At 35.1% G+C, this 20,161-nt stretch overlaps 1 protein-coding gene across 3 annotated transcripts in view; it reads right to left on the bottom strand.

Moving 5' to 3' along the window:
• Nucleotides 1-780: 780 nt before the first annotated feature.
• The window catches only part of LOC106469801 (potassium channel subfamily K member 1-like), a 72,901-nt gene continuing 53,520 nt past the window's right edge, over nucleotides 781-20,161 (bottom strand). For 2 of the 3 annotated variants that reach the window (XM_022398362.1, XM_022398363.1), the window contains exons 2-5: nucleotides 19,171-19,311; nucleotides 18,258-18,469; nucleotides 17,373-17,559; nucleotides 781-8,380 (exon numbers count right to left, since the gene is read on the bottom strand). In XM_022398362.1, coding sequence (XP_022254070.1) covers nucleotides 8,148-8,380; nucleotides 17,373-17,559; nucleotides 18,258-18,469; nucleotides 19,171-19,311 — 773 coding nt within the window. In that variant the 3' untranslated portion in view covers nucleotides 781-8,147. The remainder of the gene's footprint in view (nucleotides 8,381-17,372; nucleotides 17,560-18,257; nucleotides 18,470-19,170; nucleotides 19,312-20,161) is intronic. The other variant, XR_002612919.1, reaches the window with a different exon arrangement.

Genomic DNA, 20,161 nt, shown 5'->3' with positions numbered 1-20,161 from the left:
GTTGAACTTTGTAAGAGTATGCCCCCCAGTGAACATTGAATGGATATCACATTAGATAGAACTGCTACTTAATTATACTTCTGTTGAACTTTGTAAGAGTATGCCCCCCAGTGAACATTGAATGGATATCACATTAGATAGAACTGCTACTTAATTATACTTCTGTTGAACTTTGTAAGAGTATGCCCCCAGTGAACATTGGATGGATATCACATTAGATAGAACTGCTACTTAATTATACTTCTGTTGAACTTTTCACAAGAATGAGGAAGGTGTGTTGTTCATTACAGGCACTATGAGAAATGTTTGGAGGTTCTTCCTTGCATTCTTTTAGAAACAGAAGCCAACAAATTGGGGGGAGGGAGCACCAAAAATAAGAAATTGTTCAATTCTTTTCGTAGGCTCTACATCTGGCTTCAATAAAACTTTTTAAATAATATTATTGTGAATTATATATGAATCTTGTATCCTATAGAAATGCAACTTGTTAATAATGATATCCTTGTTGAAAGTTGTGTGAGCCATTGGTCAACTACTCAACTATATTCTTGTTGGGTCTTGCTGCTGTGTTATAGGATAAATGCTTAAATGAACTCCAATTTGGGTGTTCTATGGACCATGGACTTTTATTATAGGATAACAATGTTACCTAGTTTACATGCTTGGCCATATTATAAACATTAACACTGAAGGTTTTATAACTCATTGTTTTATAAAGTATGGACTTTTATTATAGGATAACAATGTTACCTAGTTTACATGCTTGGCCATATTATAAACATAGGATAACAATGTTACCTAGTTTACATGCTTGGCCATATTATAAACATAGGATAACAATGTTACCTAGTTTACATGCTTGGCCATATTATAAACATAGGATAACAATGTTACCTAGTTTACATGCTTGGCCATATTATAAACATTAACACTGAAGGTTTTATAACTCATTGTTTTATAAAGTATGGACTTTTATTATAGGATAACAATGTTACCTAGTTTACATGCTTGGCCATATTATAAACATAGGATAACAATGTTACCTAGTTTACATGCTTGGCCATATTATAAACATTAACACTGAAGGTTTTATAACTCATTGTTTTATAAAGTATACTGCTAAATTGTTTGAGAATTCCTTGCTGTCCATATATCTACTGCCATATAAATGATTTGTTTTAAAATACAATGATATTGTTTGCCGTGTACACTCATTGTGTTGATATAATCCTCTATATCCAATAAACGTACATGTTTCATAGCATACCTTTTTACTACAGCTGTCCTAGTTTTCAGGTAATTCTTTATGGGTTGTACTGAGTAAAAGTATTGTTCACAACGTTTCACTAAGTTTACTTGGAATTATCAGATGAGATACAAAAACTCTGGCTTTTACTCTGTACAACCGATAAGACCTTGTCTGATAGCTAAAAGAAAAAAAAGTTATTTTTAATCTTTAGCTCTCCTGGTTGTTGTGTGATGTATTAACTGTTGTCTACAACTGAAAAGACAAGACGCCTTTGTTAATTGTTGTATTAATCCTGAAAAGACAAGACTTTTGTTAATTATTGTACAGAACACGTTTAGTATTTGAAGTATAGACCTTGTAAGATCGAATCCGTTTGTTAATGACCTCCAGTGGCTCAGCAGTAAGTCTGAAGGCTTATGACGCTGAAAACCGGGTTTCGATATCTTGGTGAGCACAACACAAATAACCCATTATGTAGTTCCGCGCCTAGCTATAAACAAACAATTGTGTGTTTCAAAGTTCTTTAACTTGTACAGAACTTGAAAGGCGGATCACCTTTAGAAAATGTTATTTAGCGCTTGGAAGACAAAACACGTTTAACTGTTGTATTAAACTAGAAGATGGAACAAGTTTTTAACAGCTGATAAGAATACAGAAGAAAACACTTCTTAACTAACGAACAAGAGTAGAATGTCAAAACCCGTTTAACTGTTCTATTAAACTAGAAGATGGGACAAGTTTTTAACAGCTGATAAGAATACAGAAGAAGAAAACACTTCTTAACTAACGAACAAGAGTAGAATGTCAAAACTCGTTTGTTGTATGGAACATTGAAATAACCATTTTTCTATTATTTGTTGTGAAGAATGTTATTTCATTGCACTAACGTGTTTTTGTGGGCATGGAAATTACGAAGTAAACCTGACCCCTGATGACCACAAAACCTTACTAGAACTTTCTAAACGACGAGACATCATAGTTAAACTTGCCGATAAAGGTGGCAGAATAGTAATGTGGTGTAAAAATGTGAACTTTGCTGAAGAACAATTTACTGACAATCGCTTATAAAGTTCCCTAACTACCGACCTGACTGTATCGTTCAACCTCAAAATTAACACAGTCGTTAATGATTTGATTCACACGTTTAATTTCTTACTGGATGCTATCAAGTTGACTCTCAGTAATCCCAGAACTCCGGAATTTTACAGTGTTCCTAAGATGTATAAACCAGGGAGTTTTGGTCGACCAATCATTTTGGTATGTAACTGCCTTACTGGATTAATTTCTTCTTTCCTACTTACACAGAGGCGGCGCACATAAGAGACTCGAGAAGGCTTAGCCTCCCCAAATGGATGTAGAGAGTTCATCTCTGACCACCCAAGGGGCAGCCCCCTTGACCACCTGTCATGGACAAATAAACAGCCTTCCCAAATAAAACTTCCTATACAGAGCATTATTCTCATCAACTCAAAAAGTATTATACAGTGTATGTGACAAAATTGCCTATCAACACAAGAGACTCAAGCGCCACCTATAACTTACATAAAAGACGTGATACCGCACTCCCAATTTTCAACAAGTTTCAATTTTCTGGTAATGAATATCATATGTTTGCTATGGACATTAAAACAATCTACACATAGATTCCACATGAGGAAGGTATGAAAACCCTCAAATATTACCTGGATCTGCGATATTCATTAGACCCCCCCCTAACTCATACCCTCTTGCTGAACTTTTATTAACCATGAACGAGTTCTTCTTTAACGGCACGTTTCATCAACAAACTGAAAGTGTTGCTGGGACACAAAATGGGTCCCTATTATGCTTCAATATTTGTTAGATATATAGAAAATCTGATTTTCTCCACCTTTCAAGGAACGCTTTACTGATTACATTATTGGTGCGACTAGCAGGTCCTTGTGTGAATTAAAATAATTCTAACAATTTGCATATTTCTTCCATCTCACGTGGCCAGTTTCCCGAACGAGATTACCTTTTTGAAATACATTTCCGTTGAAGAGCGTCGTTTAACCAACATCAGTCTATTACCGATTCCCATTTAAACGACGCTCGGAGGTAAGCCAACATCAGTCCATTACCGATTTCCATTCTTACCTCGGCTGTTACTTGTCCCATGCAAGTCCAACAACTTCCATATACCCAATTCTTAAGGCTGTGTAGACTTAGCAGTGGACAAAGCGATTACGAATCAGGATATAAATAAATTAAAGATTTCTTTATACCTTTTTTCTCGAGCTTACCTAAGCCTTTTATAGAGAATGTATATATCTGTTCGAGATCAAAGCCACAGTGGGCTATCTGCTGGATCCACCTCGATGAATCAAATCCGGGATTTTAGCGTTGTAAGTCCATAGACTTACCACTGTCCCACAAGGGGACATTTATAGAGAAAGCCGCTGAACACACCAATTCCGTAATTCGAAATTATGCCCTAAACTCAAGTCTATAAACTCTCAAATACCGATTACCATAATCTGTTCAAATACCAGGTCATCAAACAAAATGTCGATATACCGACGACCCTATAACTTCGAAATACTTGAAGAACGTCCACTCGTCTGTTACAAACATGATAAAAGTATCAAAAATCATTTTGGTCCACAGTATCAATCTTTTTCTTAGAGAAAGAAATACGTTACTTGCCAGTATTTTAACACCATAATATCCATATATGGTCCCATTAGAAAATTCCAAATACAACAGTCATTCACGTGCATTTCGACGAACCTAGTACATTGTGTAATTTGTAAAAAATTTGGTATGCCATACATTGGTCAAATAGATTGCCACATAGCAAATAGTACATCACTTCTATGTAAGAAGTAATGACAGTACGAAACCTACAGGTAGACACGCATGTAACCTCTTCACACTGCATCTACAGGTAGACACGCATGTAACTCTTCACACTGCATCTACAGGTAGACACGCAGACATCTCCAGCCTCTCTGTACTAGGACCCTCATTTGTTTCCTTCACTGTAACACAAAGAGAATGTCCGGAAAACGTCTGGTTTTCAAATTAAGCACTAATAAATCCCTTGGAATGAACCAAGAATTATCTTTCCTTCAACCTTATCCGCTTCCCTTTCCACATTCCTTTATACCTGATCTAAGCTTTCTTATGACGGTCTTTGGTTTGTTTAATTTTGTTCAACTAGTTCGATCACTTACGTTTGTTTGTTATATCAAGCCATTTTATTAACCAAATGTTGATTTTTATAAGTCACATTTCAAATTTACTGTCTTTCTTCGCGATGTTATATTCAGTACCTACACCTTTCAATGTTGTATCTCGTTGGACAATAATATTCGATGCACGCGTTCATTCTCTCATTGTTCAGTGATGTGCATAGAGGTGGGGATCTGGGCTGTCTCCAGCTCCTGCCTTTCTGCTCTTATGCTCCAAAACCGCTCTTTTTCTCAGTAATAAAAAAATGTCCACAACTATTAAAAGACATTTGATTATACCAGAGGCAACCAACAGTAGTCACTCCTAATACCTCCATTCCTCAAAAAACGTCTTGCCTTTCAATGCTTTAAAAGTTTCCTCATTTTATTTTTGTAAATGAGCCCCTGCCCTTTTATTCTTGTTCTACTTATTTTTTATATGTTATTACTCCAGTTTACCGTCCCTTTTCTCGTGATTATTTTTATTTATTCCAAAGTTAGCCATGTGATTATTATTTTGTGTGTATGCGTTACTTCTCGTATCTTTATTTGTTCTATTCTAACATAAAAAAATGTTCTCGAACCTTCAACCCACGCGTTCTTGCTTGTTTTGGTTTTCTTAATTTCTTAGACCCAATCTCTTCTAAAAAATTTGCTTTCTCCTCACTAGAAACCCGATGTTGTCCAAAACGTTAATTTCGTATTTGTCAATAAACTTTAATTTGCCGAACGTTTCACCATGGTTATTTTCTTTTGCTCACTGCACTAATGTTCAGTGTGTTATATAACACACTCATGTTAATATTTGCGTGTTCGTTGAATTTTCAGGGCAATTATAAAGGAACAAGATACATAAGCATTGACGCACGTATGTCCCCGCAATTGCGTGGGTAGGGGGAGAAAGGCCTGACAAACATAGGGGAGAGACAGATAATTTCATTTGTTTTGTTTTTTACTAAAGTGGGGGTTGCACTATTCTGGTAGAGTAAAAACAGAGCAGACTGAGTCTACACACTGACCGCCTTATTTAGTGGTAATGGTGGAAATATCATAATTACAGTTCCACCATACGTACTACGTTCTTCGGTTTCATCAATACGAAACCTAATCGGCTCGAAATTTCATACACGTGTAATTCGAAAATTAACACTAGCTGCAATTTTAAGATTGGTTTAATTTTGAATTTTCAGTTAAGTTAATGCAGCCAGAATCGTAACTACAATTATAGGGAAATAAATATGGGGGACCCAATTACTATCCTATTAATATGCGGGGTTGGGGAATCTTCTGTAGTTACGCTAACATGCATAGGGCTTAGAAATTTTAGAAATGGAAAATATGATAAGTAAGATATAAGGAATTCAAAAAATAAAAAAAAGACCCCGAATCCATTGCACATTTTGTGGGTGATTCTGTGTGCTAACTTTTTTATCAGAATACTAATATACGCTTCCTTTATATCCCATTATTCTATAGTTTTAACTTTTTTTAATTCCCTTAAAGTCGGATAATTAATGCATAATATATAAGATACAGAAGTTAGGAATTGATAGCAAAAATGTGCTGTTAAATATCTTGTACACGCCATCTGTCTTTAATGTACAGTACTAAGTAAAATGAGCTGAATAATACAATAGAAAAAAAAATTACGGAAGTAGAACACAAACTTGTCGAGGCGGACAGGGTGTGTCGCCAACAAAATACATTTTTTTTTTTTTTTTTTACTTTCATTGTGTTCAAATCTGTGGATAATTTTGAAAATACGTAAATATTTTTATTCCAAAAGTACAAACAACTATCGTGGAAAAAGCTGAAAGGCTATGCCAAATTTTTTTCGTTGTTATTCAGAATTACTATAAAAGTTTTATCACAGGGCAGACCAACAAAACCCACGACACAGCAGATCACTTGATTCCTGGTCCTTCAAAGAGAGAAGTAACAACTTAGAGTATACTTTTATGATCAGAGTAGTAGCAGATTTGTCAGTAAATATTTTGTGTGCAACCTATAAAATTAACAATTTCTATTGCGTTTCACAAGCTTTGTATTTTAATGTAGGTGTAAAAGAATTACCATCGAGTTACTAAAGACGTATTTAACTATGTTTTAATTATGCTGGTAGTTTCATACATTACTTTAAACATCACATAACTTTAACCTGAATTAATTTATACATATCTGATCTACTGGTTAATAAAGAATTGCCGTATCGCAATGCTTGCCCTGGATAATGTATGTTGAATTGTAACCCGTAAACATGCTAGCCACTATGGCTAGCTGAGACGACTATCAACCATTAAAAGTCACGGTGGGTACCTAACTTTTATGCAACATTGTTATATTCTGAGAAAAGCCAATAAAAATAAGGCTTCAGTATTGATAAGGCTAAATACAGTATTGTCACTATATGATATCAAAGAGAACATGTCACAGCTTAATTAGTGTGTTTGAAACATTTGATTATTTCTTGATAATATAGGTTATGTTTGGTCCGTTCATAACGAAAGATTAGTCTTCTTTAAGTGTACATAAAATTTGATATTGTATGTAACGGGAAACTTAGCTATGCATGGCAGTAGAAGTGTGTACCATCTGGGTTCCCCCCCCCCCCCAACATAAACGAATTTCGTGTTCACACAAATGGATAAATGAATTTAGATATATATAACGGATTATCACGATCCGTAATCTATCTTCTAGGTTATCCATAGCCAGGTTTCATTCGAGTTAAAGTTAGACGCTAAGAGAGAAAGGGTACCGAGTCAATGATGCCTGTTTGACAGCCACTATCTCCACGTCATCCATTCTGTGTTGATGATTTTTTTTGTGTGTACGTTGTTTTTCTGATATTTTAGTAACAAAGACCCACATTCCATATTTTCCTGTAGTGTAGAACCTAAATATTATTTCTGCATTTCTGATTTGGAAAATATTAAATTTAGTTGAGATCGTATACTACATTTTATCTGAAATATTACTTTTTCTCGACTGTATCTACTGTTTCATGAGACAGTTGTACTGCTTTACCTCGTATATAGAGAACTACCTTGCAACTGTCACATAGAGCAGGAATATTCCCTCAATTCTGATACTCTTCTTCGCATTGGTTAGCTGCAGAGAGAGAGGGAGAATGTATATTGAAAAAAAAACAAAAACAAAAAATGGAAATTTACTCTAACTTCTGAGGAAAGTAAATAATTTATCTGAAAGAAAACCAAGGTTTGCTGTGGAGTTCCTGTCTTTGTTTTACTGGGTTTTAACCTGCTGATCGTGTGTGTGCTGCAATTTATCGCTTCTCATTCCTTTCCATTTCCTTCCTACATTCCTCCTATACCCAATTGTCCAAATATACTACCTGGCGATCTTTCGCCACATTCTTTGCCTAAATAGTTTGTTTTTTATTTTGTCTTGTCGCTACAACTTTCCTTTTGCATTTTAGATTCACAAATCTCTTGTTTTTGTGGAGATCGAGTGACTGTAAGCTAGGTTTATCCGTGTATTACCACAACATTTCTTTCTCGTACATTATTTAGAACTGGAAAAGACATAACTTATTTTACACCACATATACTATCCTACATTTATACTCACGTTCTCAACCCAACTGCAGTCACTGTGAATGCAGGCTTACACTTACATCAACAGTGTGAGTACTGCACACAAAAAAAAGCTAAAAGTTTGAATAAATAAAGCGAACGACATGTTCAAGGGTTATCATCTTCAGAAGACGAACTGGATCTTCGGATAGTTTTAACATGTCGAATTGTGGGCTCGGGATCATCGAACTGACCAGGATATCTGGAACGAACATTAGTCTTGGCTGTCCCGATGACATCATCACTCTTTGCAAGGAAAAATATCCCAATATTGAGTTCTGGAATGGTGTACAACACCGACAAGAAGAACATCATAAACGTTAGGCCAATCAGAAGGTAAACTGAAAAGAAAACGAAACATATATATGATAAAATATTCATAATAAATCTTTAAATAATAATACTTTAAATCTGAATGTGTTGTTAGGGTTTCATTTTAAGTTCAGTTTTGAATTTAGAAGTTCAATTCAAAATTGTCTTAACAGAGAACAATAATAATAAAACAATGAAAATCGTGTCGGTTTTATTACTTTTTGTGTGTGTGTGACAAACAAAAATAGTTTAAGCTAAGAGATTATCAAAGAAAGATTTCAGAATGAGATTTTGAACCTGGATAGCACGACAGATTAACTAAAGGGCCAAGTAAGAACCCCCCCCCCCCCAGTGGCACAGCGGTATGTCTGCGGATTTACAACGCTAGAAACCGGGTTTCGATACCCGTGGTGAGCACAACACAAATAACCCATTATGTAGTTCCGCGCCTAGCTATAAACAAACAATTGTGTGTTTCGAAGTTCTTTAACTTGTACAGAACTTGAAAGGCGGATCACCTTTAGAAAATGTTATTTAGCGCTTGGAAGACAGATAGCCCATTGTGTAGCTCTGTGCTTAACTTCAAACAAACAAGAAACCTCTAGTATCCTTAACTGAGAACTGATAATTTCGATATAAATGAACTGTTCAACAGTATATAAATAAAGAAGTTATTTTATCTGTATTCAGTTATCTCTGTGTGAGTTCTTTATTTCACAGGTAAACGTCCTCGAGTTGGTGGCTTGTGTGCTCCGCTCGTGATAGCACGATCCGAAATCCAAATAAATTTCTTTGTGACGAGTATAAAGTCGAACCCAATTACTAAGCCCACGGGCTGCCCACACGCCCGTTACGCTTAAACGAATTGCGAACAGCAGAATTGACTTGACTGTTACAGTTATAACATCCCTACAGCTGAATATACTGTGTGTTCAGCAACATATCGCGACACAAACCTTTGATCTTCCGATACACAACCCGGCCTGCTAACCATTAGAATACGCCTAGCCATACAAAGTGAGTTTGTTTGGTTTATTTTGAATTTCGCGCTAACCATCCCTAATTTAGCAGTGATGGACTAGAGGGAAGGCAGTTGGTCAACACCACCCACCGCCAGTTCTTAGGCTACTCTTTTACAAACGAATAACGGGACTGATCATTACATTATAACGTCCCCACGGTTGAAAGGGCGAACACGTTCGATGACGGGGATTCGAACCCGCGACTCGCAGATTTTGAGTCGAGCGCCCTAATACCGGGCCACAAAGTGAGCTAAAATAAACGTCATTAAGGGTTAACCACAAAAAAAGAACTGCTTTTTTTAGTTTTTATGGTTTTTTGTTTTTACTTTTCCCAATTGATCGACCATTTATACAGTTTCACAACTCTTGGTTCTGGAGTACAAAGGAAAAACTACTTCGTCACAAAAATACTGTTGGTGTGAACGTGCTTTGTAGTCAGTATGAGAAAAACCTATACACTGGATAGATGAATTGAATAAAAAGTCTCATTGGCCACTATTCAGTTCTTCACATTATATAGTCACACAATAGCAGGTAATAAATAAACTTAGTTGATTGAACTGACCCTCCCTTGAATTTGGAGTTCGAGATTAAACAATTTTCGGAATACTAAGTTAGCCCTTGAGTAGCTTTGCGCGAAATTTAACAAACAGTAAAACATAAAAAATGAAATGCAGCAAATCCAATAACATATTGAGTTTTTTTTGTTTTTTTACAATAAGGAAAGAAACTACCTCTGTTTAGGTTTCTTTTGTTGTGTTCATACCACTGAATTTCGCTGCGTGAAAACATTGCTGCGTAAAGTTGAATGAAAATTGTGAAATGTGAGTGTCCTTGCCAGTAGGTGTGTGTGTGTGTGTCTATAAATACATCCAAAACGCTCTATATGGAAAAATATGCCTCACTTTTCTTACTGTACTAGTTTAATATATTTTTCTGCTGTACACTTCATTCTGAATCTCTAATAACTGTAGTCCAATAACATATTTATTGTTTACAGTTTCGCCTGTGAATGCTATAAGATTTGTTTCTTAAAAACACGAGCACTTAAAAGTTAGTACATTTTATTTCTATTTAGAAATATACGAGTTTAAGTTATAACTTACGTATTTTTGATTAGGGTGAACATACGTCTCGAGAAAGTTTCTCCGAATCGAAAAAAAAAGCGCTCCAATAGAAATAAACATTCAGCCAATTTTATTATTATCATAAGCTTTGGTATCGGATCATCATGTAACGACACTGGTGCAGTCGCTATGGTTACGGCCTCGACGTAAATAAAATAGATGAAATAGTGCACACCGCAATGGTTGTTGGCAAGAAAATTTACTAACATAAACAGCGTCTGAACCATTACTATGTCTGTCGTATCCCAGCCATTCTGTAGAGCCTTGGTATTGAACGAATATCTTTTTTCGGCCCAGGTTATTATATATCCTTCTTTGCTATCGCTCAGAGGTTTTAATTTATATGTTAATAGAGCATTTCCCTGTTCTTTTTTAGAACAACAAAATCTTAAAACAGACACTTATCAGTTAAATACAACAGTCACTAATACAGTAAGCTTCTACAGTACTGGCTGTATCTGCAATAATGGTGACTACACAAGTGTCCGCGGTTTTAGTTAACAAAGTATGACCACCTTGCTTTTAGATATTGTTTTTACACCATATTTACACAAAAAAAGAAAGACTAGTAGTAAATGCGCATTATTTGTACATTAAAAATCATCAGGTTGAAGATGCGTTACATAAAGTACACCAAATAAGATATTTTTACAGCATCTTTATCGGACAGACGATAATCGCAGTATTTTCAGTCAACGCCTTTTGAGAGGCTTCACAACCAATGTTCGAAATACTTATACCGTACAAAACTACTGTACGATAAGAGTTATTATACGCATACTTCGGAACTTAAGTTAAGTTAAACCGAAACTTTATTAATGTTTTTGTATATAACATCGATTCCTTAACTGTAGGACGTCTATATTCATTAGGCCTACATCCATGACACTTCCTACGCAAATCCCCAGGAAGTACGTCATACAAATAGCTTCTACATGTTCCACGTGATTATCAGGTTAAAAGGTGGAGAGAGAGAGAGTAAAAAGACATCTTAAGTGAGAGAACCCAGCGACCCCAAACGGAAAGTTCCGGAAGTTGTTATAATTTAATCCACAGTTAAGAATATATAGAACATGCAACGAACAACAAATTGAGTAAACAGACCTTTGAAAGTCGTCTACCGTTAACATATATGGTTTGCTACACTAACAAACCCTAAATAACAGTTTCTGAGCGCCCTTGGTTGTAGGCCTTAAAATCAAAATTACTGCCAAGAATAAATGAAAAAAAAAAAGGAAAACCTTTGACCTTTACAGCAAGGGCGCAATGATGAGAAAGGTATTGTTCATTTTAGGCATTACTGGATAAGTTTTTCAAATTATTCCTTGCTGTTTTAAGTGTTCCGAGGCGTTAGTGTCCGTTAAATGGTAAAATGCCAAAGCACTGGTGACTGAATTTGATTGAATCTTACTTGTTTAATCATTTCAGTAGACTTACGCCATTGGCTTTTAAATCATGGTTATTTAACGTTGTTGAGATATATTCACTTTGAGCACTAAATTCTATAGAAAAAGGTATTTGATCATAGAACCTGACAGTCAGAAAGATATTCTGAAACTTTCACTAGACCTACCTTATTCATGATTGTGCGAAATATGCTTGGCATAATGAAATAAACTAATAAACATTGCCTTAGAGTAACGCACTTGGAATAAGAAATATGAGTTTGTTAGTAATGTATCTTTCTCACATTCAACTTTTAGTAATCCCGGATTTACCAGCTAGCAAGATCTCCTCAAGTATGTAAAATACTATGATGAACTTAAGTGCCTGAGGAACAACAAGCTGGATGACAGGATCAACAGAGTATATATACACGCACAGTGAAGTTTGGTGATTTGTTGCTATAGAAGACGCCACTAATATGAGTAATATTGGGGTTTATTTAATGTCAAGCGCGGAGTTGCATAATGAGCTATCTGTGCCCTGCCCGTTGCAGGTATCAAAACTTAATACTCCATGTTATAAGCCTGCAGACTTACTGCTGAGGCACTAGGAGGCAAACTTTGAGTATTTTAAGTTCATAAACCTATTGCTGGCCCAGAGAGGGATGGAAAGTGTAATATTAGTGAATAAAAGTATACTAAGCCTACTGGTTTCATTGCTTTGCCGGTTTTTGGCGTTTGTTGTTAGTTATTAAACACAAAGCTACACAAAGGGCTATCTGTGCTCTGCTCACTACGAGTATCGAAACCCGGTTTCTCGCAGTATAAGTCCGCGGACATGCCGCTGTCCTACTGGGAGGCTTTTTGGCGTTTAAATCCAGAAGCAAGTAGAATATTTATACGGAGACATCTGCTACACTTCAATTAGTGAGAAAGATAAGTCAATTCAAATAAAAAATCGGATTCTATGCTGTAATTTCATAAATTAAGGACAAGTTATACATGTCTTCCACTTATATAAAATATTAATTGTTTCTTTATAATGTGGGTAAGACGAGGCCTAATAGTTAGCGTCCCCAAGCTGTGAATATGTGGATTCACGGTTCGTATACCGTTGATGCAAAGAAAACTCACTCCACACTTCGGGGCTGTAGATGTGCTATAAGAGTGACAGTCAAATCTGGTACTAATACGGAATACAGTTCTGACTTTCAATTCATATGTACGTTTTTATATTTTTAATACCATTCACGTCGGGAATTTTAGGATAACACATAAAAATAAAAGTACTATGTAGTGAAAATTTGATTAAATGTACATTCTACAGCACACGAAGTTAATGACTCTGAAACCAAAGCAAATTTGTAAGACCTCGTAGATAAGCAAATAATAAACAGAGTTGAAAGTTATTAATATTTTTGTATAAGCCTCTTTATGTTTGTTTGTGGGACAGAGGTAGGTGGCAAGTGGAGAAATATGTTTTCCTTGCTATAAGTAAGAAACTGCTTTGACAAAAATTAATTGACTATCCATGCAATATTCAGTCAGTCAATAAAATAGCCCAAGAATTGGCGTTGGATGCTGTTGACTAGCTATCTACCTTATAGTCTATAAATTCAAAATTAGGGAAGTCTATGCGCAGACAGCACTTGTGTAGCTTTACACGAAGATTTTACAGACAACACCATTACAATCTATAATTACAGAAACAGTTAAAAAAAACTATGTCGGTTTCGCCTACGTTTTTTACTTATAGCACACTTTAACCGAACCTTGATATTTACTTAGTTGTGAAAAAGTAACGACACCGACGTTTCAAGGTGCACAATAACTTTATTTGTACAATGTTAAAAAAACACGCTCTACATCTTTTGGTGGACAACATGATTCAACATCTTCGAGCGATAGATTAAATGTCTTCACTAAATTGTGTTTCCTTAATCAGTGAAATCCGTCTTTTTTTTTCATTATTTCTTTAATAGGCTTAATACTCATTTATTTCGAACCTTAACTCTTCTACAAGAGCACTTGAGGAAACAGGAACACATTACGTTCAGCTACTTGTTCAGGAGGAGATTAATTATCGCGAATACGTGCTTATCGAATTCAGATGAAAGTTTTAATTAAAACCAACGTGTTACTATGCCAACCTTTTCGATTACAACTCATAAGAAAACTTCAACTTCTGATAAAATTAGATGTTCTAAATCTGCGTATAGATATACTATATTACGTATATTTTGTAATCTTGAACGTACATGCACACTATAGTGAACTCCGTATAAATACCAAGCCGTAGTCCAGAGTTAACGTGCTAGGCTATGGGTCAGAAAATACAAGGTTCGAGCTCGCGATATGCCGCTGAACTTGTTCGTCGTTACAAAAGTGACACCAATCCTTGTTCCTTGTTAAAAAAGTGACACCAATCCTGCTAATCGGTTAACAGTAGCGGTTTAGGCGGCGAATGCTGTTGACTGGTATAAATTGTGCTCTACATGCTTTAACATTAAATCTGAGTTACCAGCGTCCCACATTGATCCACATTTTAAAACCATTGTGAGTTAAAGGCGTCCCTCATCGATTCACATTTTAAAACCATTGCGAGTTACCGGCGTCCCACATTGATCCACATTTTAAAACCACTGTGAGTTAAAGGCGTTTCTCATCGACCCACATTTTAAAACCATTGATTAAAAAAAATGATAGTTATTCGCTAGAAATTTCACCATGGTTCTTAACATCTGTTAGATTTTGGGACGTATGAATGGAAGACTGGGCTTCAGTTCGCTTGTATTGAGAAAAAAAAATATTAGAAATTCCCGTAGAGTCTAACATATAAAAGAAAAACTCATTCATTCGTTCTATGTTAGTCAGCTAGATGATTTCGAATTTTTCTCGGCCATTGATTCACAACGGTGTGTTATTAAGTTATTCATCACGTACTGATTATTCATACGTTGGGAGAACTTACCTTAATTGATGATAATATACTGCAGCAGGTGAAAGTGCTGCCGTGTGAAAATGCGTTTTAGCAATCTAAAAGCTTCTTAAACAATTCAATTACAAGTACTTAAGTTATAACCATGTTTGAAAGATCGCAGCACTAATACAGAAATGCAACTGTGACACAGATCGTATCCAATATCATAAAACTTCTTCAGTTTCCAATTTTGTTTGGAAACCAAGATACACAAAGGACTACTTGCCGCCATTAATTTTGAAATGATAGACTAGACTTAGAGCAGTTAGTCGATTCACCTATCACCAACCTTTGGGCTACTCTTGTCAGATTGAATTGGGGAATTCGACCATCACTCTTATAACGCACCCAGGGCCCCAAACTTCGGGGCACGTTTTTATGTTAACGGGTCGCGAACCTTAACACTCAGATTCACAGTCCGGGCACGTTAACCATAAGCCACGCCTAGGCCTAGTATTCCAAACACCCACAGAAGTAGTACCTGAATAATGTAAACGTACACCTGCTCATGATCAGGAACATGCTAATGCTCGCTTCGAGAGCCCTAACAATAACATATACCACTGAATTAAAATCCCATCGAATTGCTATGTTAACAACAAAGTGAATTATTTAGTCATTGTGATACAATAACAAAAACAAAGAACGATTTACGGAAATAAAAACTTAAGAAACCCAAACATTCTAATGTGCACCCAACCGCACTTAGGCTAGACAAAAATAAGTGTCCATGATTTTTACATACACAAACATCTAGTTTTCGATACCCGCGGTGGACACAATACAGATAGTCCATTGTGTAGCTTTGTATTTAAGAACAATCAACATTTAATTTACACAAAACAGAGAACATAAAGCCGACCAATTATTCTTTTATTTCGTTTTTAATGGTCTAATTACGAGCTTACATATTTTTCTATCTTTAAACATATTTCTTTTTTTTAGAGTTTTCTTTCTAAATACTGATGAAACCAGACGCCGCCACCAGTCTGCTTGTGAAGGAAACAAGATAATACTTTATGTTTCATACATGTATTAGGCAATTATGATATATATATATATACATTGGTTTTCATGTGATAATAATATAACGGTACTGCTAAGAATGTATGTGATATATATAGTGAAAAACAACAGCATTAAACGCAAAAGACTGTCAGAAGTGCATCCTCTTCAGTCTGGAACAGAAGACAACGTGAGACTGAAGAGGATGTGCCGAAACTAGTATCTCTGATATTAGACTTCCGACAGTCTGTTCCATTTACTGTGTTTTTTTTTTCACTAATTGCTACATACAATATTGTGTTATTTTATTATTACATCTGACATATAGTCAAGATAAGTCTTATATTAAACTAAATTTGACATATCCATATTTAGTATGACTTCCAAGAGATCGTGAACAGTTGTGCATCTTCAGGCAGTACTTGTTTCCACTATCATAGTATTAAAAAAAAAAACTTCTCCCTAACCAGAATTAGGGAATTCGATGAGCCAGTTAAGGACAAAAGCAAATGCCCGTGGAATCTTTCGCTTGCCTTGCTCGTGTGCATGGTACAAACAGCTCGTACTAAAGTTTTATGCTTAACAACAAACAAAGAAACAGTTGTCTTTAGTGGTAGGTTGGTAAGCAACCTTCCTTAACCCGAGTTTATGTTTTTCAATCTGTATATTTTTTTATACACTAGCAGAGACCCGCAAAACATTTGCGGCCAAATTAGCATCTTTATTACAACAATACTTCTTTAAATACAGGACTTCTAGAATAATACAAAATAATTTTAATCGCAGACATCAAAGTCTATAAGTCCACTTGTCTTATATAGGCCTAACATTAGTTAAGCCTTTATTTAGTACGGCCTATATTCGATAAAGAGAAAAATTAACACTGTAACTTTTTGGCTTTAGTTCAGTTAGGGCTAAACCTTACCGCACTTAATACTATCAATAAATAATCTTCTAATACTATTCTACGACGTATTTGTTTGTTTGAATTTATGCACAAAGCAACACAATGGGCTATCTGTGCTCTGCCAACCACGAGTATCGAAACCCGGTTTCTAGCGTTGTAAGTCCACAGAGATACCGCTGTGCCACTGGGGGGCTCTACGACGTAACGTTAGACCTTTTTAAAAACTTTCACAAGCTTTTAATATGTTGTATAAAATGTCTACTAAACTATATTTACGTCCTTTCTGGTGTAACTCGACAATTTAATAAAGATACGTTATCAAATTGCGAAAAAAGGTGCAATATTTTTGATCAATCGTAGACTACTCGTTTCTAATTGACAGGAAGCCAAACTACTTAAATTACGTAATAAGTTGCTATGACCGAGAGACAGACAGATAGACACCGTGTTTTATGGTATTAGATTATTTCCAGGACAAAAACGATTGCAATATTACATCGATTGGGTTACGATTTGTTCCGCTGAACTGGTATCGTATCGACTAACTTATGAAATAGAAGAGTACTGATTATAACCTTAGGCAAGTAACACTTACATGCACTACAAACTTTGTACAGAGGGCGATACTCCTGATGAGAACTATCTGCAGGAACATAGTCTCCTAGCCCTATGGTTGTCAAAGAAATGAAACAATAGTAGAGGGCGTCCAAGTAGTCCCATTCTGGCTCCAGGTGAGAGAATATGACCGCAGGAATAATGAAAAATAAAGATAGAACTAAAACCTGAAAGAAAAGAAAAGCTCATTATCGAGCAAACAAATATTTCTTTAATAATATTAATTATCTAGTTTAGGCAAGAGTTTATTATACAAAATATAATAGATCTAACACTCATGTTTTATGACAAGTATAATTAGATATAATCATGCTACGCCAGCTTGGAAAAGGTGTTCATACTGTAACGGAATTTAACTCCTAGTTAAATAATCAGTTAAATTAAGTTAAATACTTAAAACTAAGCTCCAACTATACTTGTTAGAAAAGAAAGACCCGATTTTCACGCTTTCAAAGTTAATTTACTTTAATTCTACTTGGACACCAAGGAACGTTAGCCAAGCCAATAACCACAACCTGTGATCTTTTGGAATACATTTATACTTGTTTTCAATGTAACTGAAATATTTTTACTATTCTTTATATTGTTTTATGCAGGTTTAGAAAGTGTATAATTTGACTCATGCACTGTATTTTGAGATACAAATATTTAACGCTTTCTCTCAGTTGTTAACATTGATTATTTAAATTTTTTTTATTACAGCGGTTATGTAATTGTAATAATTTTCCAGTAGCGAGAAATGAAAAATCTAGAATTCAAGAAAATGGTGGATTGCTTTGTCAAGCACTTCTCAAAATTAGCTGTAATGTAATAATTAAAAGGAGAGAAAAATGTTATATTATGTAAACGAACAAGCGCTACCTACCCCAACTATAGACAGATGAAACATTCGAATATTGAAAGGTTGGAACAGATGTCCAAGTCGAGAGTTTAGGAACTGCAGGAGGAACACTGCTGGTATCATGAGACGTTCCACATAGGCTGATAATAACGTCATTGTCAGAGGAATACCAACCAGTCCGTATATTATACAGAAAATTTTTCCTCCTTGGGATAAGGGTCTTACTTGTCCATAACCTTCACATTCAGATAAAGCCAAAACATCACGAGAGTTGAATATTGAAAACAATATTGTTAACTTAATGTAGCCCATCTTAGTTTTGTGTTGCAGTTGAAAATACATAAAATGTGCTAGAGTAACAATGCTCACTTATGTGCAATAAAGGTATTTAGAAAAATCTATAACATATCTTCTAAAATTCTTGTTTTTCAAGTAATTAATTTTTATTTTTTTAAAAGTCCTTATGTAGTTTTAATTAAAACACCGAAAACAAGTACAATTTTCAAAACATTGTATTTAATTTTAAAACGAATATGACACAGGGTGTATATATCATGAATATACAATGAAACATCAAACTTAAAAAGGAAAAGAAACAGATCCAGTTACAATGCTATAATATAATTCTATTTCCTATCTGAAAAATAAGTTAAATTCCACAGTAAGTTATTCGATGATTCTCTTCATCCCTTGTGTATCAGATTTCAAGACAGCTTCATGCTCAAGGTAGGTTGATAAAAACTATATTAAAAGCATGCTCTTAAGTTTGAAAACGTTAATTTCCACGGAGATATAAACCTATGTGATTTGGCATGATTAACAAGAAACAAAAATACTCAGTTAATTTCGTGCAAGTAGATAAGAATTTCTAGAAATAAACTCACTTTATTCTGCTATATACGTATTTAAAAAAAATCACAAATACAAGAATACAGACCTATTGTTGTCACTACGGTGGTGGAGAAAAACACTGATTGGCCGAAACTCCAGTTGGGTTCCATGGTAACGTTTCGAACAGCTCTGACTCCCCTGTTACTTCCACTAATAATGTCTTTTACAAACGCTTCAAGATCTTCGTCTGCGAAAAAAAAAGAAAAAAGAGGGAGAGAGAGAGAGAGAGACATATTTCCATAATCCTTTTTTATTAACCGATCCTTATTTTCCAATAATAAATTCTAATATCAAGCGAATAAACTAATTTTGTTATGTATGGTATATTTTTGTGAGGTTGAGCGTGAAATTTCTTCGTAAAACGGTCAACGTTATAAATGCTACACACGGAATGTTTTAAGTTCTGGGCATGCGCCATTGTTGTAAGCTGTACGATCTAACGAAGAGTGCTAGCTCGAAACGTCATCCTCTTAAAATATAATATAACTTGGCAATTGTTTAACATATTCTTTAATTTCGATATCTTTGTCGCCTATGTGGTTAACAACATATCTTTCAAAATTTGTAGTGCACACTGGAAGTATTTACACATTTTGATTAAAAGGTCAGAGAAGAACGACCTTTAAACTCCAGATAATTATAAACGAATTTTTTATTTGAATAAACGTTTCGCCTTTGTGGCTTCATCAGGGTTAATACATACAACTGACTGATAGTAGAATATTCGTTAAATTATAAAACTGCTTGTAACATTCCATTTCTCGAGTCTGCCGTAACGTCCGTTTAACAAGGTATAAATTATGAGCATTGTTTATAAAAAACACACAAGAGGAAAGACCGCAAGACGTGGAAAAATAATGAAAAAAAGTGTTCAAAATTGGTAAAACGATTCTGTCTAAGCCTTTTTTCTATGTAACACGGTTTAAACTGCCTGACGAAGGGCTTTTGCCCGAAACGTTGCAAATAGTTTTTGTCATAGACGTGTGTTTTACCAATTTTGAACACTTTTTTCATTATTTCATGATTATTGTTTAATA

This window comes from Limulus polyphemus, unplaced genomic scaffold (assembly GCF_000517525.1).
Source record: "Limulus polyphemus unplaced genomic scaffold, Limulus_polyphemus-2.1.2 Scaffold3662, whole genome shotgun sequence".
NCBI classification, from domain to species: domain Eukaryota; kingdom Metazoa; phylum Arthropoda; class Merostomata; order Xiphosura; family Limulidae; genus Limulus; species Limulus polyphemus.
The sequence above is the reverse complement of the archived record's forward strand: the minus strand, read 5'-3'. Positions and strand labels throughout refer to the sequence as shown.